The 26,936-nt window shown below is 49.4% G+C and overlaps 1 protein-coding gene across 5 annotated transcripts in view; it reads left to right on the top strand.

Moving 5' to 3' along the window:
• LARP4B (La ribonucleoprotein 4B) overlaps nt 1-26,936 on the top strand; it is a 2,592,412-nt gene that overhangs the window by 1,918,842 nt on the left and 646,634 nt on the right. For all 5 annotated transcript variants that reach the window (XM_069648004.1, XM_069648003.1, XM_069648001.1 and 2 more), the window contains one exon: nt 1,170-1,294. In XM_069648004.1, the coding sequence (XP_069504105.1) occupies nt 1,170-1,294 (125 nt within the window). The remainder of the gene's footprint in view (nt 1-1,169; nt 1,295-26,936) is intronic.

Raw genomic sequence — 26,936 nt, 5'->3', positions numbered from 1 at the left:
CTGGAGGTGCCGTGTAATCCTATGCTGCTACGGTCCAGCGGTCACTGAGGTTGGTGGTGCTGGGGGGTGCGGGGATCCGCGGGCGTGATCTCCCCTCTGGGGCTAGTCACCTTTATGGCTTAGATGGGTCCTCCTCTTGGGTGTGGGGTCTATGCCTGGTATCCCTCTGCTCCTCAGCCCACACCTCTCACCTTCTTACATGCGGCTCCGACTTCACTTAATGCCGGGGCTCTGCTCTCCACAATCTGCTGGTGTCTGGACCTCCCGACACCCTGTTTCCTCCAGCGCTTCGCTGCCGTGAGTGGGCGTCACTCGGGTCGGGATCCTCCCCTGCAGTTTTCTTGAGTAGCCTGAGCCGATATCTCTCTCTCGGGGTGGTAGGATGGGGACGGATCTCCTCCGTGTGGTCTGATAAGTTGCTTCTCGGTTATCGGGTCGAAGCAGAGCTTTTTTCTGACCCCAATTTCCACGCTGCAGTCTCTCTCCTAGAGTATCCCACAGGGTGGGACCAGGCCTTCGTGGGCGCTGGTCCTCCCAGACACGATTGCATGCCTGGGTTGCTGATAAGTTTTCTGCCCGTCCAGTCCCCCCTCGTTCAAGGTGTGGGTGCAGCTTCAAAAGGGGCTTCTTATGCAGTCAGTAGCGCCTGCAGTGGGCTTTATTTGCTAATGTTTTTCACTCAGTTGGCCTGGAGGTTCAGGGGAGCATTACTCACGGTCCTCTCCTCCAGGCGGCCATCTTGAAATCCTCCTACAAATATTTTTAGGATGATTGTAGTAAAGCAAAAACTCACTTTGGCCAGGTTTGTGGTCCACAGTATCCTAATAACTGCTTAGTTCTACACTGTAAGTATGTTTGTGTCCTTTTCTGTAAATGACAATCATATGATCATTGGAAAAGTATGCTTGAGAAGGGTCAAATAGTCTAATAAAGCAGCAGGACTGTTTTATTTTTCATATAGTCTTCTGAGTAACTAATATCTTGACTTTTAAAGCATTTCAAATGTTTTAAATATTCTGGTTTTCTAACGGGTAATTGATTTCATGAATTAAGAAAAATGTAGAACAGTGCACTGTTTTTTTCAATAGTTTAACGGGGGGGCACATCATTTACCAAATGAACCCATTCTCCACAGCATGTGCTAATAATTACTTTATTCCATTTTACAGAATTTAAATGTAGATGCAAGTACAAACACTATACCATCAGGGATCCCGCGAGAGCCATTGTTGCCAGTTTCTTCTGCACAACCAGGGACCTGTGATCGCCCTCATTCCCCATCTCCAGCCCCCGAGTAAGGACTTCAGACATTTGTTTTTGATTTATTTATCGAACCCCAAAACGACAATTTGTCTCAATGAAACGTGTGAACTACATCTTTCCTTGCCTGACTTATTTAGTCCTTTACCGGAGGTTATTGATTTGCTATCAATTACTTGAAATAACATTTCCGCTTACTTTTGATTGTTTGTAAATTGTGAATAAAAGTTTTATACTGAAATGATTTTGTTCATAGTCTTGTATTACAAACTTGTTTTGTTAGAATTTTGAAATATGATTCGAAAGGTATTCATATCGGGTATGTGATCAATGTTCAAGTGTGAAAAGGATGATACAATAGTCTGATTTTATTATCACAAGTTTCTCTATTATGGCATCTTAAATTTATAAAGCTCTGATACGGTCCAGCTGCCACTTTAAATGACTGCTTTTCAGAAAGAAGAGGGATTAAGGGGACAATTAGGATTAATGGTTATGTAAAACAGTGAAATGTGCTTGCATATGCTTGTATTTGTTTGTTCCTACAGAAATTCCCACTGTTTGAGATTTCGATTAAGTCCAAAGCTCAGGGTATTTCAGCAGATTGCAAGTTGGAGGCAAAGGACTTGTTCAGTAAACATTTGTTTTTAGTATGTATTTATTGGAGTTAGATATGGTGGTAACTGCGAGTACAGTAGCTTTGTAGTGCTTAAATGTTTACTGCATTGACTGGGAATCTAACCCGTGCTTTTCATATTGCATGTCAGAATTCTACCACTGAGCTATGTCATTATTCATGAGCCAGTGCCTGATCTTGGATGAGTTTATGCTGCTTTTGAGAAGCCCAGACTTTAATATGCAAGGTTCCTGTGGTTAAAATAGGTAATGTTTAGCTTAACTCTGAATGGATTGTGTCCTCCCACGTATTCCACATCTTTGATATTTCCAATATCCAGCTTTGCTGCTTCGGAAATAAGATTTCAGCAGAGGGCGCTGTGCGTCGATGCCTGTCGACTCGATGTCTACGTCACCGAAGGTATATGTAGCAGACAAAGCGCCCGTTGGCTTCAGTTCCGTTTTTCTGCGCTTACGCTTCGGATATGGTACGCTTCATTCCTCGACAGGGATATCTTAGTTCTTTTATACATTCTTAATTCTTCGAGTGAATCCGTGAAGAATGGCTTAGTCTTCGGCGTCTTCCACTCCCAGGTCGAACTTCAAGAAATGCTGTAATTGCAGTGCAAAGATGCGTGTTACAGACCCCCATAGGATCTGCCTATGGTGTCCGGGGATGACTCATCCATCATCGTAGTGTGAGGACTGCCTATCCATGACGGCCAAAGCCCTGAGAAAAAGTAGAGGGAAGCTTGCGGCAGATCAGACCCACAAATCCCCTTCGACTCCGTCATAAAAAGAATAAACTTCAGACGAGTCAAGAAGAGTTTCTCCTTGTCGCAAAAAGAATAATCTTTCCCAGTCACGTAGTACTTTACATCACTTGTCTAGACATGGAAAGAAAAGGCGCCGTCTTCCCCGTCTACAAGTTCTTCACCGGAACGGGTCGTTTGCCCCACTAAGTCTAGCTCACCAACTTAGTGGGAAGAGTTTAGATTATGAATGTTAAAGAACACGTTCCCCCCCCCCTAATACCCCCTCGACTACACCCAAAAGCCATGCTCCGGTCGTCGAAAGACCTCACAAGCACAAAATCTGCGTCTTTGGACCCAGCGGGTAACACTCCTCGAGAGCGTTCAAAGGAGCCCTTGAGTTGAGAGACCACTCGAGGACTGAGCCATCAACGTCATCGACGCCGAAAGATTGAACACCATCGGGGTCGAAAGCTGCGTCAACGCCAATAACTTTGGAGAAGCCATCTACGCTTTGAGCGCCGACCTCCTTGACACCACATGTGTCGAAGCCGTCGATCGTCTCGCCGATTTTGGCTCCTTTAACCACTAATGTCAACTACATTAGAAAAGACATGTACTCTTTTGCAACGGTCTGATTATTTGAAGTCCCTCTCCTCTTTTGCAACGGTCTGATTATTTGAAGTCCCTCTCCTCCTTGCTGTATGGAACACCATCAGTACCTGAGGCATTATTTTCAGAAGGTTCAAGAATGAAAAACCTAGAAGAATGCCTACATGAGGCTAGTGGGTTAGACACCTCACCAGAGTTTGAGTTAGGCAGGGTAGACCCCGGTGTCCATGCAGAAGTGATATACAGGCAATTGATGTCAAAAGTTATGGAGTACATGCGGTGGTCGAGACCAACACCAGTCTTTGAGCAAGACGATTTAACTGACATCGTGGACAGTGGACCACAGGAGGACCTAATTGTGCGTTTACATCAAGCCTTACAAAGGCGTGTGGCTACCAACTGGGAGGCACCAGAGGTCATTCCGGCTGTCAACAAAAAGTTGACATCAAAGTAGAGTTGCAAGCTCTGACCCTTTTTACTTGTCCAAGCACCGAACACCAGAGAGTCTGGTGGTTCAGGCGGCCACCTCCACCAGTAGGCATAATGCGTATCCTACAATCCCTCCGGATAGGGATGACAAGCGTTACGACGCCATGGCCCAAAACAATTTTTCAGCTGGGAGTATGGCCTTGAAATCGGCTAATGCTATGTGCACGTTGGCAAGGTTTACACACACCCTTTGGGAGTGCATTTCCATGGCGGCTGACCATATCCCTGAAGGGGAACTGTGAGATGGATTTCTAAACATTGTCAAGGATGGGAAAGCTGCAATGTGCAACTCCCTCCATACTGGTCTTGACTCTGTTGACAGTATCACTAATTTAATATTTATTGTGATTTAGTTTACATTGAAACTTTACACATTAATATAACTTTTGTATATAAAGAAAAAGAAAAAAAACGTACAGAGAATAAACATTATCATAAAAAGGAAACCTATGACAATTTTAACAGTATCAGCAGAGCTATGGCAGCAAGTACAGTAATGCACAGATTTGCCTGGTTGAGAGTCAGGATTTGCCCCAGACGTACAGTCCAGACTTCTAAACATGCCCTTTGATGGCACTCAATTATTTGGAAAACACGTTGGGAGTTTGGAGATGCTGCAAACTTCCAAGGCAGCAGCCAAATCCCTTGGGTGCTGCATTCAGACAACCTCCAAACCACCCCACGTGCACACCCTGGAGGGATAGCTCCTTTCGTCACTACTCCACATTTGAAAGGTGCAGAGGACGGCCAGCTCAAAGAGGACAAAGAAGATTCGCCCGCGGTGGACGGGGAAGAAGTACTAAGACTGCAACAGCAGCAGCTTGTTAGGCTCACCTGGTCTCTGCAGGGACGTTGGGGCACGGTTGGAGCCCCCCTGGACTTGGCTCCCCTGGATCAGCCTTTTCCCCCAGCTGCTGTAGTGTGGACTGCTCTGGTTTCTGGCCACTGCCCTTGGGAGAAGGTAAGAGGCAGTGAGAATGCTGTGGTTGAATTGCGATCCCCCTCAAATCCTTAATTCCAGAATGAGATGAGCATGCGTTTTCCCATATGGTCTCACCTGTTGTGTAAGGATGAGCTCTCTGTCCTGCTTCTCATCAGCAGGGGCGCTGTTGATGGACCTAGTTGCTTCACTGGTCCATGTGTGTGGCGGCCCAAACCAGCTGTGACCAATCCACGTTGAAGGTAAGTGTTTGTAACAATGATTATTGGCCGTATCCTTTTGCAATGTCTTTTCTCAATGATTATTGTCCGGAATTCTTGTAATGTCTTTTCTCTCCCCAATAGGTGTGAAGATGGCCACGCAGAGTCGCTGTGTTGAAGATCTTTCCAAGCGGTGCCAGAGGGGAATTGAGCAGTCCACACTAGAAAGTAAGTAGGGTTTCAAGGTTGTACGCAAGGCTTATGTGTTGCACGGCCAAGCGTAAGATGTTTTATGCAGTTTGTAACCTTGTGGATTCCTTTTCTCTTGCTGGGATGGCCTGGCTGCGTCTGATGGAGAGCGGCTATCTGAGGACCTGTCGGCGGGTGCCAGATGGATGGATCCGTGAGGATGCTGGGCGACAAGACTCCTGCGTAGTTGGGCGGTCGGAACAGGTAAGGATGCGACCCAACTCCAATGGCTCCAGGAATCGGATAAGATGCTACGCGCTGCAGGCGATGGGTTTGCAGAGACAGGTAAGATACGCGCTGAAGATGCAGAGTTGGAATCGGGTAAGCTGCGCTTCGAGCGATGGTGTGGCTGGAATTAGGTAGGTGCGCGCTGAAGATGATGTTCCAGAACCCGATGAGATGCAAGCTGAGCTGGAAACAGGTTAGAGAGCTTCAGACGGCGGTAAGCGTTATGCTGCACACAGCAGACTAACGCGAAGTGCCTGCATGCGGGTGGGGCTGGCTTAAATAGCCTGGCCCCAGCCACTCCCCTTTAGCCCCGCCTTGTGGCTTCACCTTGTCACTCCTATAGACTTCTGCACGTGCCCTCCAATGCTTCCTAATGGCCACTCCCAGCCTGGATGCATGTGCCCTAGACACAGTGTGCAGAGAACACTTTCTAATGAGCCTGGTGCCAAAGGCACCAGGACTGTCCTTTTGGACCCTTTGGAGAATGAGGGTAATGGCCCTTGACTAGTGGCCATGACACGGCTACCTTAACTTCAGCCACTGCGTCAGCCACACCAAAACCTCTCTGAGGACTTGATTCACAAGACTGCAGTGGGAGGCAGATTGTCACAGCATCTGACAGAATGGCAGGCTATTACTTCAGATGCGTGGGCATTGGAAACAGTTGCCCAAGATTACTGCCTCCCTTTTCTGCAAAAACCTCAATCATCCACCGAGGAACAACTCTTTGAAGGTTACAGGAGACTTTAACCCTGCTAGAGAAAGTTGTTATAGAACCGGTAGCGGAGAGGAACAGGGGTTGGTACTCCCCTTATTGACTAATCGTCAAAAAGGACGGAGGATTGCGACCCATGTTGGACTAAAGAGACTTGAACAAGTTCCTCAGGAAGGACAAGTTCAAGATGGTAATCCTTTCTCGGATCCTTCAGGCCCTCCAGCATCAGGATTGGATGGCTTCATTGGACCTTCAGGATGCTTACTTTCATGTGCAGATCCATCACAAGCACAAACAGTTCCTGAGGTTCGCCATTGGCGGTTCTAATCAGTTTTGAGTTCTGCCATTTGGGCGGACCTCCGCCCCACGGCTATTACCAAACTGATGGCGGTTGTGGCAGCAAGTCTCAGGAGACGTGGAATTCACGTTTACCCCTACCTAGACGTTTGGCTGATCAGAACAGGCCTTGGAACATCTCGGCTATACCTGCCACTCCTTTGACAGACTGGGCTTCTCCCTCAACTTCAAGAAGTCCCAAAGACTCCCAATTCATTGGGGCAGTCCTGGATGCATCCCTGGGAAAAGCCTTGCCGCCAGTGGTGAGGGCTCAAGCCATTCTGCAAATGGTGACCAAATTCCAGAATGCCCAGCGTCTACCGGCCTTCGATTTTCTGAGGTTGCTCAGCCTCATGGCATCCTGCATCTTCCTGGTGCCAGAGGCTCGCCTGAGAATGAGATCTCTCCAGTGGGCTCTTAGGACTCAGTGGTCACAATTCTCATCAAGGATGTCAGACCTCCTACAAATCCCGAGCAGAGTCTCACTGGATCTTCAGTGGTGCGACTGCCCGGAGAACATCTTGAAAAGAGAACCATTTTGGCAACCATGGCCGGAGATAACAGTAGTGACGGATGTCTCACTCACGGGGTAGGGAGCCCATACAAACGATCTGACAATCAGCAGTCGTTGGTCTCCATCGGAGTCCAAACTACATATCAACCTTTTAGAGCTGAGAGCAATCCGACTCGCGCTGAAGGCTTTTCTGCCATCTGTACAGGGAAAGAATGTCCTGATAATGACGGAAAACACAGTGGCCATGTAGTAACTCAACAAGAGCGGTGGTGTAGGGTCACTTCCACTATGCAGAGAGGCAATGCAGCTCTGATTCTGGGGAATACAAGAAGGAATCTGTCTGCAGTTCATCTAGCTGGAGGGAAGAACATGACGGCGGATGCTCTCAGCAGACAGAGCACAATCTCCCACGAGTGGGAGCTAGCTCATGAAGTCCTTCAAGAGATCTTCACCTTTTGGGGAAACCCTCAGGTGGTTCTGTTCGCTACCGGTGCCAACTGGAAGTGCGAATTGTACGGCTAATGGGAATTTCCCCCAAGGGGAGCTCTAGTAGACAAGTTCTTGGTGGACTGGGAATTTCCACTCCTATATGAGTTTCCTCCAGGCCTTGTCATTCCTCACGCAATCGGGAGGTTGAGAAAGTTCAAGAAATCCATGATCCTAGCTGCCCCGGATTGGGCCAGGAGAATGTGGTACCCGAATCTTATGGATATGTCCATCTGCCCTCCAATACGTCTTCCACAAAGAGAGTACCTTCTCTCGTGAGAGGAAGGTCGGGTTCTCCATCCGGATATTGGGATGCTCACTCTTCACGCATGGTTTCTGAGAGGCTGAGATACAAGGATTGGGACCTCCCGGATGACGTAATAGAGATTTTGCTTTTGGCCAGAAGGCCAGCAACTAAATCTTTGTAACACTGCCACTGGAATAAGTCCTGTAGCTGGTGTAGAGATGAGAAGGTTGACCTTTTTACATGTAATACACAGATGATGTTATCCTTTTTGTTACATCTGGCTAATCTGGGGCTCCAGATTGGTACCATCAAGAGATACTTAACTGCACTTTCTATTTTTAAGCACACTTCAGAAGAAGTTTCTTGCTTTCAGATACCTTTTTCAATAGTACCATTTTTAAAGGGCCTGACAAATGTTTTCCCTCCAATCCCTTTTCTAGTACCAGTTTGGGATCTCAGTTTAGTGTTGAAGTTAATGATGTGGCTCCTTTTGAGCCATTACACTCCTATCCGTTGAGGCTACAAACTCTAAAAACCATCTTTTTAATAGCAATTCTCCAGCATTGGATCTTTCATGGATTCACATGCTGTGAATATTCCCCGTCAGGCTGGGAAACCTCGGTCACTTTAACATAGCGTTTTCCTATGGGAAACCTTGACACTTCAGTGTCCTATCAATGTCCTTTTTAGGTGCTTTAGGCCTGACCAATAGAACTTACGGTATAAATAGCCCCAGCCCGCGGCATCCCTTCAGATTTCAACCATCTCCAAACTGTTGGGATTAACCTGTGTTCATGTGTTTGCACATGGGTTTTTTTGCTATCGAGAGCTACGATGGCATCGGCTCAGAAGTCTCTTTTTCAGCCTTGTGCTACCTGTGGCTTGAAGAAGGTGTACGAGGGCGACAGCCATATGGATTGTCTCTACTGCCTTTACCCCCATCACTCGGCAGAAGCGTGCAAGATTTGTCAGGGGTTCTTGCAAAAGACTCTGAAGGACCGCAATCAGCGGCTTATCTCTTGGCTCAATGAGGGCGCGTACCCGGCTTCAGAAATGGGGTCGGTCTGGAGTCTGTCTTCGGAGCGGGCGAAGTCCACGGAACATCGCCGTGCTGCGTCGGCCGAGCCTCTGGCGAAGAAACATTGTCCTGCTTTGCCAGCGTCGGAGGTGGGGAAGAGCAATAAGTCTTCATCTAGCAAGCCACAGTCAAAGGGTGCAAGTGCCTCTTCATCCAAGCATGGTTGGTCGGACCATTCCCAGGGGTCTGGTAGTAGGCCCGAGAAGTCTACGGTGCAGGAGAAAGGCTTGTCCAAGCCGAAGGAATCGTCATCGAAGCGCTGGTCATCCGCTGATAGTCACCGGTCGTCATCCAGCCGGGAGTCTTCCAAACACCAGTCCAGATCGTCCAAGAAAGCCAGGTCTACGGTGAAGTCGTCGTCGAAGGAAGTGGTCCCGTGATGGACCTTGTCGACGGTGGTTCCGTCTTCGCCAGTTGGGCTGCTGTCTACGATCCCGTCGTCAGCCATAACAATGATTGACAGTGGACCCATGCTGTTGTCGTCCACGCGAGGGGACACAGAAGGATTGTTGTCGACGAGCGGGGTGTGGCAGTCCGCTGCGTTGTTTGCTCTTCTTCCAGACAACATTTTGCACCAGGATTCGGTGACTTTTTCGGTTTCATCGGAGGTTGAAGATGACCAGAAACAGGTGCTGGGCCTGTCGGCTCTGGGTCTACAAAGTGTGGGGCCTTCGACATCAAGTGGACTGGGAGCTGGTCCAGCCAGTTATCCGCTGGTTAACCCGCAGTCTGTTTTGACATTACAAGTCCTGTCCACGCTTCAGTCGTTGGGGCAGCTCGATGCGAGGTTGCCTCGTCTGAATGTGAATTCAGCGGTGCCGGTAGTCGAAGTACCTGGTGTAGCACCGAGGGAGTCTCCTCCGGCACGGTTGCCTGTGCCGTTGCCGGTGGGGGTAGGCCGTCCACTGTCGCATCCAGAAGAAGGTGAGCTGCCAGAGTCTGAGGCAGAGAGTGTTCCGCGGGACACGTTGTCTACTGCTTAGTCTGAGCCGACGAGGGACGATGTGAGTCCAGCGCAACCCCCTCCACCTGATGATATTGGGGGCATTCCACGCCATGATGTCTAAGGCGTGTGGAGTTTGGACTGGCTTCAGAAGAGGATCGGAAGGACTGCTTCCTATATGATCATATGGGCAAGATGAGGAAGGCTGTCTTCTCCGCACCTATTGTTGATCATGTGTGGCAGAAGGGCCTGCGCACAATGCGCCATCCATTTTCGGAGCTGGCTGTCAAAGGTCGTCTTGAAAAGTTGTTCAAGGCGCCGGAGTCTACCCAAAATGTTTAGTGTCACAGCCCACGCCCGAGTCTGTTGTCTCGGCAGCGGCCAGCAGGAAGGCCAGGAGTCAACACATGTGCGGGGACCCCCCCCCCCCCCCCAGCCCCTGCAAAGTGAGGCCAGGAGGCAGGATGCCTTTGGGAAGAAGGTTTTGACGGTTGGTGCGACGACGGTCAAGGGGGCGAATTCTCTGGTGATCATGGCTCGAAATGACTGCGAAATGTGGCATCGGCTGGCCCCAATTCTAGAACATCTGCCGGAGCAGCACCGCAAAGACGCCATGCTGTTGGTGCGTGAGGGGGCCTCCAACCACAGCATAAATATTGCTGTGGACCTGGCAGATTCCGGATTTAAACAAATTAACAATGGGGTGGTGCTGCAATGCCAGGCCTGTTTTAAATGCACTGACTTTCGTCCGGAAGTACAATTTAAAGTCATAGACGTGCCTGTGACGAGACCACTTTTTTGGTGAAAAGATCGATGAAGCCCTGAAAGGGATGAAGGAGGACACGGAAACCCCTAAATCCTTAGGAGCCTTGCAGGGTGGGTGCTCTTTTCGCTCCTTTTTACGTCCATTTCGGGGGGCTTCAGGTAATGCCTGGTTTGCTTCCTCCCGGGACTGTGGGTACAGTCGATCCAGTTACTCCTCGCAAGGGTATCGATGGTCCGCCCAGTCGGCGCAGAGAAATCGAGACTTCCAGGCTCAGCGAAAAAGGGATTTGCAGTCCTCCGCATGTAAAGGTAGGCCAGCTAAACCGCAACAATGACTGCATCATGGGCAATCTGCTAGGGTGCAGTGTGGCGATGCAAGTGGACGAGTGGAGCAAAATTACATTGGATCGTTGGGTGTTGGACAAGGTGCATTTAGGCCACTCGTTGGCGTTCAAGTGTCCCCCGGTTCCTATACCACCTGTGTATGTCTTACAGACGCATCTTCACATCCTGCGGCAGGAGGTGGTTCTCATGCTGGATAAAGGGGCTATAGAACCGGTGCTGGTGGCAGAGCAGGGCCAAGGGGTTTATTCCCAACACTTTGTGGTGAAGAAGCCCAACGGCAAGTGGAGGCCCATTCTGGATCTTCGGGCATTGAACAAGACTCTGCAATGCATGAAATTCAAGATGCTCACTCTTCAGGTGGTTATCCGGTCGGTGCAGCCGGGCGATTTTCTGGCGTTGTTGGATCTACCGGATGCATATTTTCACATTCCCATGCGGCAACGACACCGCACGTTTCTGCGGTTTGTAGTCGGCGACGAACACAAATAGTTTTGGGTCCTCCCGTTTGGCTTGGAGTTGTCTCCCAGGATGTTCATGAAGTGTTTGGCACCAGTGGCAGCGTTCATCCGACGGGAAGGTCATCATGTATACCCCTACCTGGATGATTGGTTGGTGAGGGGTTAGTCACCAGTGAGGGTGAAAGACAGGCTCGTGGCAACCATGCAGCTTTTGAAACTGCTGGGATTCGCCATCTACTTTGAAAAATCTTGTTTGACGCCGTCCAAGGAGTTGGTGTTTCGGGTGGCAGTTTCTCACCCGGCACAATCTGGTGAAGCCCTCCAGAGAGCGTGTCAAGAAGTTGCAGGTGAGAGCAGGCGAGTGGAAGAGGGCACACTGGTGTCAGTCCGAAGTTTCATGTCGCTGTTGGGGGCCATGGCTTTGTGTATCCCACTTCAGCGAAATTGTCGGGTCTTCATGAGGCTGGTGCAAAAGTTCCTAGCGGACCGATGGGCGCAGAGTTGCGGGTCATGGTCGGACAAGTTGGTGGTCAACAGAAGTCTGGTAGACACTCTTCGCTGGTGGACGTGCACGGCCAATCTGTTGCGGGGCATGCCTTTGCTGGAGCCGGAGTTCCAGTTTACGATGGTGGCAGACTCCTCTCAGACAGGATGGGGGGCTCATCTCGACGGGTCTCTGATTCGGGGCCTGTGGTCTTGGGAGGAGTCTCAGTTCCATATCAATGTGCTCGAGTTGAGAGCGGTACACTGGGCCCTCAAGTCGTTTCTGCCGCACCTACGTGGATCAGTGGTGAGGGTGTTGATGGACAATACCACCACAATGTTTTATCTATGCAAACAGGGGGGCACACATTCCAGGGTCCTATCGAAGGAGGCGCAGGACGTTTGGCATTGGGCTCTGGCTCAGGAGATCGGCATTGTAGCCCATCATCTACCGGGTGTGTTGAATGTTCAGGCAGACACACTCAGCAGGGATGCCGGCCAGCTGCACGAGTGGAGGCTGAAAGAGGAGCAAGTGTCCATGATCTTCCGGCTATGGTGCCATCCTCGGTTGGATCTGTTTGCAACTGTAGAAAACAAGCAGTGTCAGGAGTTTGCCAGCAGGGGGGTTCTGCCGGAGTCTGTGGGGGATGCGTTTTCGTTCCCGTGGACGGGCGGTTCGCGTATGCATTTCCCCTGTTTCTGCTCATTCGGCGGACTTTCCAGTGGATCCGGAGATACCAATGCCGTGTGATTCTGGTGGCCCCTTTCTGGCTGAGACAGGCGTGGTTCTTAGATCTCCTTCATATGTCGATGGAAGAGCCGATTTGGTTGGGGGCGGTTCCAGATCTCCTGTCTCAGGATGAGGGCAAGGTGTGGCATCACGATCTGGATCTCACAGATTGACTGCTTGGCACCTGACCACTCTGGGTTCAGACATTTAGGTTTTTCCCGGGACTGTCGGTGGATTTTGGAGGCAGCAAGGGCGCGGTCTACCAATATTTCCTACGGACGTAAATGGAAAAGGTTTTGCGAATGGTGTAAGGCCCACCCTGGAGTTTACCCTTTGACCATTTCTCCGGCACAGGTTCTCCCGTACCTATTGCATTTGGCGGAACGGGGCCAGGCATTGTCATCCATTAAGGTACATTTGGCGGCGATATCCAGGTTCACTAGGAGACGACTTGCTGCTCATCTGTTCAGTGATCAGTTAGTGAAACATTTTTTGAAAGGTTTGTTTCGAACTTTTCCTCCTATGAAGAAGTTTGTGCCGGTGTGGAGCCTTTAATGTGGTACTTTCAGTTTTGATGAAACCGCCTTTTGAGCTTATGTCGACGACAACTGTTAAAATTTCTATCATGGAAGGTGGCTTTTCTGGTGGCAATTACTTCAGCCACGCGGATATCGGAGTTGCAGGCACTAGTCATCGACCCTTCATACTTGAGATTTCTGAAGGACAGGGTTATTCTGGCCACTAAACCTGCATTTTATCCCTAAAGTGCCGACGGCATTTCACAAACTCTTCTATTTCTTTACCCTCGTTTTTTGCTACTGCATCCACGCCGGCAGAAAGTGCCTTGCATTCTCTGGACGTTAAGAGGGCTTTAAAGTTTTATTTGAATCGCACAAGGACTTCAGGAAGTCGTAGCAGCTGTTTGTGGCTTATGGTTCGTCCAACAAGGGACAGGCTATCTCCAAACAAGGACTCTGGCGTTGGGTTTCCTCTACTATCTCGTGCCACTCGAAAGCTGGGAAGCCTTTGAGGAGGGTTCCTCAGGCTCACTCAACGAGATCCAAGGCTTAGTCTGTGGCGTTATGGTCGGGGATTCCGCTGGTGGATATTTGCCAGGCGGCCTCCTGGGCGGTGCCGCATACCTTCACCCGGCATTACTGTCTGGGGCAGCAGCATGTGGATGATGTGCAGGTGGGGCGTGCGGTTCTGCAGCGCCTGTTCCAATAAGGTAAGCACTGCAGCTTTGCTGTGTTTTTTCTTTTGGTTGAACTTTGTCACTTGATGGGTTGTTGTCTCATGTATGTGATTAAGGGTTCATTATTGGTTTGCCTGTTGCACTCCGCCACATATTTGTTGTACTGCTATGTAATCTATTCACAGCATGTGAATCCATGAAAGATAGCAATGCTGGAGAAATGAGTAGTTTCTTACCTGTAGCTCCATTCCATTTCTCCAGCGTTAGTATCTTTCATGGATTCACATGCGCCCGCCAGCTGCCCCTGCAGGCAAACCTGGTTCGGGTTTCCTCTACTTTGGAGCTTAAAATCTGAAAGGAAGCCGAGGGGGCGGGTCCATTTATACCATACATCCTATTGTTGGGGCCTAAAGCACCCAAAAAGGATGTTGATGGGACACTGAAGTGTCGGAAGTTTTCCATAGGAAAACGCTAAGTTAAAGTGACGAAGGTTTCCCAGCCTGACGAGACTGGGAATATTCACAGCATGTGAATCCATGAAAGATACCAATGCTGGAGAAATGGAGTTACAGGTAAGAAACTACTACCTTACATCTGCCCGACGGGTGAATGAGCTCCAGGCTATCCTGCAAGGCTCCTTACACTATCTTTTATAAAGATAAAGTGATACTGAAAGTGAAGCCCACTTTTCTCCCCAAAATTGTTTGAGTTTCATCTCACTCAAAAGATAACGTTACCATCTTTTTATCCTCCTCCACATCATGGGAAGGAAGAGGAAAGGCTTCACCCTAGACGTGCACTGAGCTTTTACATCTCCAGAATGACCAGGTTAAGACAGGATGACCAATTATTCGTGGGCTATTCAGGTCACAAATTGGGTATGGCTATTACCAAACAATTTATATGCAGATGGATTATATTGGCAGTATCGGAATACTACAAACTGGCGTTCAAGATCCTCCTGAACACCTAAGAGTCATTTGACCAGGGACTTGGCAACTTCTGCTTTACAGAGGGGAGTTCCATTAAAGGATATATGTGCAGCTGCCACATGGTCGTCTGTACACACCTTCACTAAATATTATAGTTTAGACTCCTCTTCAGGTCAGGAATCTGTATTTGGCAAAGCAGTGTTGCATTCTGTGCACACACACACACACACACACACACACACACACACACACACACCCATGAAATCGATAGTCATACTAAATTCTGATTCCCTCCTCCAAATTATTTAAACTTCTTTGGGAGTGCATCAAAGATAAGGAATGTGTGGGAGGACATAATCCATTCGAAGAACAAGTTACTTACCCCTGGTAACTTTCTTTCGACTGGATGTTCCTCCCACGTATTCCTTATTGCCCCTCCAAACCTGTCCCGCAATAGAATTTCCCTTGCTGTTAGTCTATGCTCTCTCAGGAGGAGTAACCATCGGACATCGGATAAATCATTCACTCATAAAAACGGAACTGAAGCCAGCTGGCGCTGCGCATGCTTCATATACTTTCGGTGACACCGAGACAGAGGCCTCTGGGGGACATAGTCGACAGGCATCGACACACAGCGCCACTGCTGAAAAAAATGTCAAAAGCATCAAAGCCTGATATTGGAAAAATCAAAGATAAGGAATACATGGGAGGAACATCCGTTCGATAGAATGTTACCAGGGGTAAGTAACTTGTTCATTTGATGCATCTTTCTATAGGGAGCCACTGAATGGCATTTAAGGCACATCTGTGTGGTCTCTGAGATGTAATTGAAGGATAAGACACGCTCTTTACCCTGATGCTATTGAAATGTTGAAATCAGAATTGCAGCAATATATCTTTTCATTGAATTTTCTAGTCTAGGTATTACTGGGACTCTAAGATTGTTTAGGGTAGAGAAAGTGTGGTGGTACTCCTACGGTCCTGTCCCCTTTCTTCCATACTGTGGGGCGTCCATGTGCAGGGACGGGACCAGTACTATTTTGCTTGTAAGAATTTTTCCCCTTTAAATTTAGAGTGCGCTAAGGCTCATTTCGGGCGTAAACACGTCCTGCTAGACCTGCCCACCGTCGCCTCACCCCAGTCCTCTTTTCCTCTCGAATGGGATCAGATGTAGCTCGTGCAGTGTGTACTTTTTTTATTGCGCAGCAGCTTCCAACTGTTTATCTTTTCTCCAGCCTTCTGACACCTCGCTCCCCTGGCGTATGTTGGCTCAGAGTGGGTTCTCAAGGTGCTTGTCCTGCGAGGGGTCCTTCCCGGCTTTACAACCCCATTCAATCTCTTTAGAATGTCTGGGGGTTGAACACTGTTGGAGTTCCTGCGTGTCTTGTGACGCATTGACTCTGTGGTCATTGGAGAACCGGCTCGCGTAGTGGCTGGAAATCTTCTCAAGGCATTCACTTGAAAGTCCATGAAGCAGGTAAGTCCATCTTTTTCCCCTGCGCCTCAGCGTGGAGATACTCCGGCTGAGTGGGGTCCTATTAAGACTCATACCGGTAGAGCGCCTGGGACCCTTGAACTTAACGATGCACGTGCAAAGGGATCTAAAGACTCTACCAGGAAGGTTGCCAGTGAGCCCAAGGGTCGTCCTACTGGACAGTGGTCGGAGGGGCTATGAAGCTCTACTACCTAGGCCTGAGGGCAGTCTGTCTACAGATGCAGTTCCAAGGTCTGTCACAGTGCCAGAACACCTTCCGAGGGCACTCGATCCACCTGACTCGCTAGACGGCGCCGCCCTCTCCTCCCCACCACCCGGTACAGATGTACCCCTCCTCTGTCCCGCTCTGCATCCTACTCTTTGCTCTATATTTGTTCTGTTATCACTGAAAAGCGCTTGGTTATGCATTTGTAATGTTGTACACCTCTAAAGCTCTGTTATGTAGCTGTATTGGTGTATACATCTGTAAAGCTCTCTGCTGCTTATAGAAGCTAGGTCTGCGCTCAATAAATACCATAATAATAATAAAGAGCCTGCAGCTCAGGGCTCTACCCTGAGAAAGCAACTTCCGAGCATCCCAGAGACACCTTGCCCAAGTAGGTCATCCAGCTATTCTGGCACAGCAGGGTGGATCCCGGGGGAAGACTTACAGTGGGTCATTGTGCTAATCTCCTTCAAAGTGGGCCTCACAACCAAGCAATGGTCCACCTCTAGGTTTTGTGGATCCAATAGAACTAACTAAGTCATTGTGGAGTACAGTATATCCTCCACCATCGGGGCATAGTACTGATTTGGCAGGTATCCACACCAGGCAAAGTGCTGACAGGCCTGCTATCTCTTATACACCAACTGATGCGACCACTCGCACATCAACACCTACAGCCACTTACACTCCAGTGGTGGCTGCAGCTATAGCACAAAGGCATTTGGCAGTTCAAGCCTACGCTGAGGAGCAGCTTTTTGACCATTTTTTGGTATTAATGAAGTCTCCACAGATGGTGTACAGTCAAAATGTTGAAAAAGAAAGGTAAAAAAAAGTCGAATTCCCTTTTTTAAAATTATATATTTATTTTGGGGTTCGGGAATAAAAAGAAATGGGTAAAACAAAAAAAAAGGGGGTTGAAGGGGGGGGGAACTCCCCCATTTCGAATAAAAAACGTATTAAAAAAAAATCGACTTTTCTTTTTGACTTTTTTTTCGACATTTTGACTTTCCACCTTTTTGTTTTCGATTTTTTTCACTATGAACCTCCACAGATGACTGGCATATTTAACAATGATAATGATGTGTTATTTATATAACGCCTTAATCCAAAGCACTTTACAGAGCACATATTTGCAATGTCTATCACCCAACCGAAATTGGTACTCATTTATCGACCTCGGAAGGATGAAAGGCTGAGTTGGCCTTCCCGGGATTCGAACCTGCGACCTGCAGATCACACTCAGATCGCAGCAGCGAGCGATCAACCGGCTGAGCTATCTTACTGGCAATCTTATCAAGGAGGGTAGTCCCTCTGGTTCAACCACCAGAACCTACTTTATATTCTCCTATAGTGGACCTAATGTTGTGCCCTCCTCTGGCACTGGTTGCTTTTCTCCTCCAGTACCTTCAGTGCACATTCAGCCTCTAGATATGCTTCTTGCTTTGGATCCAGCAATGATTCGCAAGGGGCAAAATCTCTACATAAAGATACTGTTGATGATGATGACGACATGGAAAGTTCTGAAAAATCTTTCCATGATGGCATGTCTGGCTTGGCGGATTTTCTGGGGATAGCAGGCCCTGTTGAAGAACAGCAAGAGGCAGGAAAGATCCTATCACTATACCAGACGAACTGGTCAGGCATTCATTTACAAAAGGATGTCTGGCAGTGGCAAAGAAATTGTGGCTTAATCCCCACTCCACCTTAACTACTACCAAGCGTTTAGATCCCAGGTACAGACAATTGGAAGGGGGAGACTGTCTTGTTAGCCTCACACGCCCAACCGCATTCTTCAGTTGAAGCTGCCCGCCACCTTCTTGTATTCAAAGTCATCGGCCGGGGCCTCCTCACGTACGCCGGCTGCGGCCTGCTTATCCAAAGTGGATAAAACACATTTGGAGAAAAAGTACATTCAAATGCACGTCTCCACCTCGGGCAAACCCACATGGACACGCTGTTAGCTGCAGCAAAACAGAAGCTATGGCGAGAGATTGGAGGCTTTCTCACTGATCAGCCAGCAGAATCCTAAGCCACTTTTAAAGTAGGTCTTTCTGAAGCCAAGTTGATTAAGATATACTGGAAGCATCAGTTTCATATATTAATGCAGCCAGTAGGGCTATGTGTTGAGCCACGGATATGAGGTGTTCTGCGTGGAGGCACGCTACCAGATTTACGATAGACGTGCAGGACAGAATCCTTGATCTCCCATTTGACTGACCTGTTCCATTTGAAGAATTGATGAAACCGAAAACAGATTCTCAGACAGCAAAATCATTGGCGATTCTATCCAAACAGCTGCCAAAACAATTCATAGGTTCCCAACAAAGGTCGGACCGTTCTTTGGGGGGTTTGGAAGATACAGAGGGTTCCAAGACAGAAGAGTAAAGCATCCAGACAAATTGTACAGTATACACCATAGAAAGCTGCGTACGGCAACCACAGGGGTTTTCTCATCCCCATCACAAGCCTCTGATCCCACAAAGCATTGAGGCCAGCATCCAGGTCCACGACACCCCTTTGAGGGGCATATTATCCCGGCATGTGCTTTGTTTGGCATCACCTTTTTCAAGACCCGTGGCTCAGATCAAAAATTTCTGCAGGTTTTCGACTCCAGCTTCCTTCCAAGTTTTCGTTGTCCCCTCCTCTCCTTCAAATAGGATCGCCAGCTCTATTATAAGAAATACTCTAGCTGGTTCACGATCTGTCAACGGAGATGGTGCTGCAGAAGCAGATGGGTCTCGGCTACTACTAGATTGCTGTTCACAAGAACCACCAGGCTGGCCTTAGAGTAGTCCTAGACCTATTTTAGGTAAAGCTTTTTCTCCCCGTAGAGAAGTTCAAGATGGTGACTGCAGCTCACATTGCTGAAGCACTCTGTTTTGGAGACTAGATGTGCTTTCTGGACCTGAAGGACACGTATTTACACATTCCCATCTGGCAACCGCAAAGACAAATGTTGAGCTTTACCGTAATGCGTCATTACGTTGAATACAAGGTGCTCCCATTTGTACTGAATGCAGCACCAAGGGTTTTCATGAAAATAATAATTGCAGTAGTGTTCGTGCTCAGGTTGGAGCAATACCATGTGTATCCCTATCTGGATGACTGGCTCATCTGGGCCAGTACTGCATGGGAAGTAACAGATGCATGCCACAGACTAATACAGACACTGGGCGACTTTCCATGAACCTCAAAAAGTAGTAATGGATGCCTTCTCAGAGTTTGGTTTTTGTTGGAATAAGGTGGCAACACTGTTTTCAGCAGAATGTTCCCCACAATGGAGACATTCCTGGATATTGTTCCTGCCTTCAATCATTTTACCATCAGCATGGTGGTTCCAGTGCCTTCTAGGGCTGCTAGCATCTTGTGTTCTTCCTGTTCAACTTGCCAAGCTCAAAATGAGAGCCATTCAGATGCATTCATACAGTTCATTTATTTTATTTATTTTAGTATTTGTATAGCGCTACAACCCAAGGGCATAGAGGCGCTGAGAAGAATATGTATGCAGGCTTGCTTAAGGGTTACAAGATAGCGGCCCAGTACAATGGATAAATACAGTTATAAAGTTTACAGTAGGTTAAATGTCAGGTGCAGTAAGCAGGACAGTCTACAAATGATGGCGATAGGGGGAAGTCAAACAAAAAGCTTAGACTTCAAGGCTTTACGGAACGTTGTGTGTGATTCGATCATCATGAGTTGGAAAGGGAGGGTGTTCCAGTGAGTTGCAACCAAGGTAGGGAAACTGGAGCCACCGCCTCGTACTCTTCGTGTATGCGGAACAATGAGGCGATTTGCGTATGCAGACCTGGAAGGTCTAGAGGGTGTTTTTTTGATGATCTTCTGAGCTAAGTAGGTAGGTGCCAGTCCATGGATTCATTTGTGTGCAATGGCCAGTGATTTGATAAGGATCCTTTCTTTGACGGGCAACCAGTGAACCTGCCTTCTAACCCCAGAGATGTGATCCTTACGAGCTGCAGCCCTCAGGGCATTATTCTGAGCCGCTTGAAGTTTTGACAAGTTCTTTTGGGATGTACCGGCAAAGCGTATGTTGCAGTAGTCTAGCCTACATCCGATAATGGCCCTCGCAATGGTGATGCAGTTGTCTTGTGACAGGAACGGCCTAACTGCGTTGATTAGTTTGGAGTGGTAGGCAGCTGAAGATGCGATGGCATTAACCTGTCTGTCCATGGTCATGCTAGGTTCCAGGTATACACCCATTGTCTTGATGGCTTGGGACACGGTAATGGGAATGTTATCTATTGTAAATGAGCTGTATTGCGTACCGAGTTTACTGAGTGTGGCTGTGGATCCAATTAGCAGGAGTTCAGTTTTCTCACTATTTAGGCACAGCCAGTTTTCAGCCATCCAGGACTGGATTGTCGAATAGATGAGATTGAGAGTATTCATATCTGTAGGGTAGTCACCAGTTAGTGGGATGAGCACCTGGGTGTCATCAGCATAGTTAGTATATGAGATGCCCATGGTGTCAAGAAGTTGGAACAATGGCCTAGTGAAGAGGTTGTAGAGAGTTGGATCCTTGAGGGACACCGCATTTGATAGGGCTGGGGCCAGCACTCGAGGAGTCGGAGAACCCCTTCATCACTCTCTCTTTGAGGAAGGACGATATCAATTCGCAGGCTTTCGGGGAGAAGTTGGCAGTGGAGGACAGATGATGACATAGGAACTTGTGATCTACCAGATCGAATTCCGCAGACAGGTCTAGCAGGAGAAGGAGAGCTGGCCTACCAGCGTCTCTTAGGTCATCGATTTGATTTTTGAGATCCAGTAGAGCCGTTTCTGTGCCGTGCCGTGGCCTGAAGCCAGATTGGCGCAGACCTAGGAGTTGATTTTCTTCCAAGAATTTTTGAACTTGCAGGTAGGCTGCTTTATCAAGAATCTTTAGCAGGAAGGGGACTGTAGTGATCGGTCTGTAGTTCCCTGGTACCATTGGGTCAAGGGATGTTTTCTTTAGGAGTGGGCAGACCCAGGCTTCCTTCAGGGAGGTAGGTACCTGGGCTGAGCGGAAGGATGAGTTAATGAAGGCGGTGATGAAGGGAGCCAGGGCATGGGCGCATTCCTTAATGATGTGTGCTGGGCATGCAGCCCCTTTGCAGTTGGATGGTTTGATGGATTTGATAAGATCTATAACTTCTGCTTCAGTCAAGTCAGAGAAGTCAAAAGTGGGTACCTGCTAAGCTGTGGCGGATGGAGGGGAAGGTGGACGGGTGTCTAAGATGGACAGTAGAGCTTTTTGATTCGCTAGAATTTAGTGTGCAGCGTGTCAAGCTTCTCTAACATGGCAGTTTGAATAGTGTTGCACCAAGACTCATCCTTGATGATGGTAGATGGAGGTCGGAAAGTCAGTCGGACAGAGTCTCCATTCACTCTTTTGTACTATGAGACCGATGGTGGTGGAAGCAGGAGTCCGTTATGAGAGGGACTCCCTTCTGTCAGATTCAGCATTCAGCAATATTCACGAAAGACTCCCCCATGGAAGGGTGGGGAACAACCCAGGGCAAGCATATAATTCATGGATTATCGAACATCCAGGAGACGTTCCACATAAATGATTTAGAACTGTTAGTGATTGTCTTGGCTCTAATTGCGTTCCAACGCCCCATAACCAACACTGCAGTCCTTCTCAGAACAGACAGCTCTACAGCCATGTACTAAGTAAACAAGCAGGGGGGAACCAGGGTTCCTCTTCTCTCCTTTGCATATTAACAGTGGAAACATGGAATTGGGTGGTGAGTCACACATTCACCTACAGTGTTTCCCACGGGAGCAGAACACTGAAGCGGACAGGTTCAGCAGGCTGGGCTCCACATCATATGACTGGGAGCTCTATCTCAGTCTTTGACAGTGTTCCAATCCTGGGGATATCCTCCGGTAGACCTGCTTGCGACAAAGGAGAATTCCAAGTGCCCCCTCTACACATAATACACAGGCCAGGGTGCAAGATCGTTAGGAGATGCGGTCCGCATTCCCTTGGACGCAATGAGTTGTTGCACGTTTCCTCCACCTCTGTTAATTCTGAAAGACTTTTGCACGTTCTGGGTCTCGGTCAATTATACGATGACACGAATAGTCGCAAATTGGCCAATGACTGTGTGGTCTCAGATCTCCTGCAGCTAGCCAGCGAGTGGCCAATGCATTTGTAAACAGAGCATGTTCACCTTTTAACCCAATAGAACAGGGGCAGTGATTCATCCAGTACCCAGACAAGCTAGCCCTCAGCGCTTGGTGCCAGAGAAGTTAACACTGGGTTATTTAGGGCTGTCCCAGCAAAATATGGAAATCATGCAGCAAGCAAGGAAACCATTCACACCAGCACAATACAAACATTAAATGGTCTAGGTTTTGCTTCTGGGCTAATGACAACAAGATCAACGCATTGCGGTTTTCTTTAGCTAATGTGTTGTGCTTTTCGTCTCACTTGCCCCAGTCTGGCATTCAGGTTTCTACATGCAGAACATATTTGTCAGCCATAGGCCCTTACCGAAACTCCAACCAGTTGCTTCTATTTATTAGATATTTATAAGATGCTTATTCAATAAGACTGGGTTTCAAAGTGCCATAAGGGAGAGGAACAAGGGAGCAAATAAACAATGAAATGACAAAGAGTCAGTCGAGGCGAACTGCGTTCCTACTAGGCTGTGTGACATTCGTAGTGTGCAAGTGTCAGGGAGGGGAGAGAAGTGTTGATTAGGGTCCCAGAGGGGAGGAAGTGCCAGAGGTACCTTTTGGAGAGGCAACCAGTAAAGTGCATAGGCAGAGACATCCCAGGCTAAGGTGCGATACTCTTACGTCCCTTCCCCTTTCCTCCATACTGCATGGGCGTCCCTCGCTAGGGACGGGAGACAGAACCTTTTTCACCAGAAAAAAGTCTTCCCCTTTAAATTTAGAGCTGCACAGGCCCTGGGAGCACGGGCTCCCCTGACTCCGCCCAGCGGCGCCACTCCTCAGTCCTCTTTTCTGCGTCAACGGGACCAGACTGCTTTCACCAGCGCTCCTGGGTAAGGCCTCCGGCCTTATAATTCCATGCACTCTTCGCTGGAGAAGTGTTTTCCTTTTGTCGTTGTCTTAAATCAGATACCCCTGTCATCTGGCACCTACCTGCACAGTTCGACGTCAGCAGGCTCCAGCAGGTGTTCAACCTGCAAGGGACTTTTCCCTACGTCTGCCCCCCACGCTCTCCGCTGCCTTGGCCCTGACCACGGGTGGGAGTCCTGTACTGCGTCCAACACACTTATAACCTGCTCTGAAGAAGGGGTTAGCCTGGGAGAGGGAGCTCTTCAGAAGTTTGCCTCCAAAGGACTCAAAGGTATTCGTCAGGATAAGTCCAGGCCCAAGGTAGGGGCACTGTTTTCATCAGCACCTAGAGCGGGAAGGACCTTTCAGGTTCGTGTACCAGTGCTGATACCGAGGCTACTTCAGCTACCAGCCGCCATGCCGAGGGGGGTTACTAGAACCTACCGTTGACTGTGCTAAAGGGCCACAAGGCTTGATTACCAGGTGTACACCCTAGTACCGGACAGAGGTCTGAGGGGGCGCCTGTACGCACCACATACCCCGCAAAGGCGACTCCTCCCCCAGGAGGCGAAAGAGCTGGAGGGACCTTTCAAGTCCTGGTGCCAGTGCAGGTACCAAGGCTGCTACAGCTACCGGCTGTCAGGCCGAGGGGTCGACAGATCCTACCAGACACTGCGCTGAGTGGCCGCAAGGTTCTATTACCCGATCTATGCCCTAGTACTGGACAGATGTCCGAGGGTGCACCGGTACGCACCACATACCCTGCAAAAGCGTCTCTTTCCCCAGCAAGCATAGGAGCGGGCGGGACTTTGCAGGTCCTGGAACCATGCAGGTACCAAGGTTGCTTGCTACAGCTACCAGTCGGCAGGCCGAGGGCTCGCGAGATCCTACCTGAGACTGTACTGAGGAGCCACAAGGTTCAATTACTAGGGCTACACCCGAGGGGATACGCCCTAGTACCGGACAGATGTCCGAGGGGCTGCTTGTACACACCACGCATCCCGCAAAGTTGTCTCCATCCAGGAGGCACAAGCATGGGAGGGACCTTCTAGGTTCTTGTACCAGTGCAGGTACCAAGGCTGCTACTACAGCTACCGGCTGCCAGGCCGAAGGGTCGTGAGATCCTACCGGTGACTGAGCAGATGGGCCGTAAGATTCTATTCCGGGGTTAGGCTCGAAGGGCTATGCCCTAGTACCTGACAGACGCCTGAGGAGGCACCTGTATGCAGCACTACCGGCAGCATTGTTGAGGGCAATCCGCCTACCAGGCCCCATCCTGAGGTGCAGGGTAGGCCTCAACCTCCACCGCCAGGAGTCTTGGAAGAGGCGGGCCCAACGCAGCAAGCACCACGACACAGGCATGCGGCATGCAGCCCAACAAAAAGGCCGCCGGGCCAGATAAAATGGCAGCTCGTCTTACACATCCCCCTTTGGAGAACAGGTAGTGGAATGAGCTTCCAGGTGGGACTGGTATTCACTAACGTGGCCTATGGCATAACCTTTGTTGCAGGGCCGATGCACCCTGCAGGCAGTAATTAAGTGGGTTCAGGCCGCAGCACCCTCAAGGCCCCGCGCCCCCAAGCGATCCACCGGCCTGTGAAGACGTGTTTTTCTTGAAAAGTCATGACCCTCAGGAACTTACTCCCTCCGGTTCTGTCGGTAACACCCACGGCCACTCCACCCTTGGTTTCAGCCCCAGCTGCCCATGCCAGTACCCAGAGCACCGGCTCCCACGCCTCCAACGGTCTTGGCAGCCCCACAGCCTCCTTCGCAGCAACTGGCTCGGGTCAGCAGGTCACAGCTTAAACCCCATTTGGCGCAACCTACCAACAGGCACCTCAACGCCACGTTTAGACAGCTGGAGCGGGCCCCCTCTTGCTGGTGGCGCTCACAGCCACACTCCTCGGCCACTTCCGGTGCAGCGCCTGGCACGCTTCAAGGTAGGGCTGGCGGAGGACAAAAATAGTTGCGCAAAACTTAATGGTGTCCGCCATGGCACACATTGACTGCTCAGGCGGTGCCATTTACACTGCTACTGGCAGGAGAAGGACTGCCTGGCTACGTGTGACCAACTTCAATCCGGATGCCCAGGAACGTATAATGGACCTTCCCTTTGCGAGGGGAGGGCGACCTGTTCAGTTTACGACTGATTAGGAACTTGATAAGAGGAAGAACAGTCCGCAGACTGATGAATGCTTATCCATCCTCACTAAGGCCATCCCTATGACCTAGAGCCAGACTCACGCCCATGCTGGCGCACAAGGTTCTCGGACCCTTGGATCCCCCCCTGCGGTGTCCTCGGGCTACAGCCCATCGATCACTTCTTCACCTCTCTCCTCAACTCCCACAGATTGGGACAATAACTCTGTGGGCGGAAATTTGCTCGCACTTAGAGAGGCAGGCAGTAGAAGAAGTCACAGCCTCCCAGCGGGGTTGGAGTTCCTATTCACAGATTTTCGCTATACAAAGGTTACCCCAGCGCGTATTGCAGCGATATTGTGCATGGGAGACTGGATGTGCTCCCTGGATATAAAGGATGCTTACCTTCACGTACATATCTGCAGCCCCATCGGTCCTTTCATAGGGTCAGGATCATGGGCTTCCATTTCCTATGCAAGTTTCCACCCTTTGGCCTCAACCCGGCCACCAGGGTCTGTACAGGAAGGATGAAAGCGTGGCAGCCTTACTTGGGGCCCAGGTTCACCAAGCCTATCCATACCTAGAAGGGCTCATCAGGGCAAGGTCTCCGGAGGCAGTCCTCCACACCGCCTCCGCACTTATGCTTTCACTACACAAGTTGGGATTTTCCATCAATCTCAAGAAGTCACAGTTGTAGCCCAGACAGACTCTAACTTTCCTCGGCCTCATCTGGGATACGAGCTCCGAAAGAATTTTCCCCCCAATTTGGGCATATTCTCAGCAGAACAGTGTCCTCTGCATGGTGGTACCAACGCCTAAATTGCAAGTACACTGCACAGCCTCCTGGAGTCAGGAGAGGGGTTCCCGGGTGGGGCTGGGCAGTATTCCAACGCATCTCTGTCATGACTTAGTCTGATGGAGCACGGACAGCAACTTACGGATAGGCAGGCCCTTTCGTCAGCCAGCTCCGCAAGTTACCATCCCCACGCAGGATGAAAAGCTACCTTGGTCAGCCACAATGTCCATAGGGAGGCTTCTGTCAGGAGCAGGTGGCCCTCATCAACTGGCTTGAGTTTATGGCCGTCTGGCTCGTCCTCAAAGCCTATCTGGCAGCAATCGGAACCTACCGGAACTCGGTGGAGGACGTTTTTTTCTCATCAGCCAATCCGGTGGTTAAAATATATTTGACAGTCTTCTCCAGGCTCTACCCGCCCATCAAGAAGTGTTGGGCGCCTTGGCGCAAAAACCCTTTGGACCAATGGCGTCCGCGGACATCAGGCTAGTCCCCATTAAGACAGCCCGCTTGGTGTGTTTTACATCTGCACGCTGTGTCCGAGAAATTCAAGCTCTGATGGCACCCGAGCCATACACTACCTTTCACAGGGACAGGGTGGTCCTCAGAATGCATCCCGCATACTTACCTGAGGTCGTCTCTGCGTTCCATCTAAATGCTGTGATAGTACTCCCTACTTTCTTCGCTGACCCTAAGGACC

This window comes from Ambystoma mexicanum, chromosome 2q (genome assembly GCF_040938575.1).
Source record: "Ambystoma mexicanum isolate Mex_15411 chromosome 2q, UKY_AmexF1_1, whole genome shotgun sequence".
Taxonomy (NCBI): Eukaryota; Metazoa; Chordata; class Amphibia; order Caudata; family Ambystomatidae; genus Ambystoma; species Ambystoma mexicanum.
This window is presented reverse-complemented; position numbering and strand designations above follow the sequence as displayed.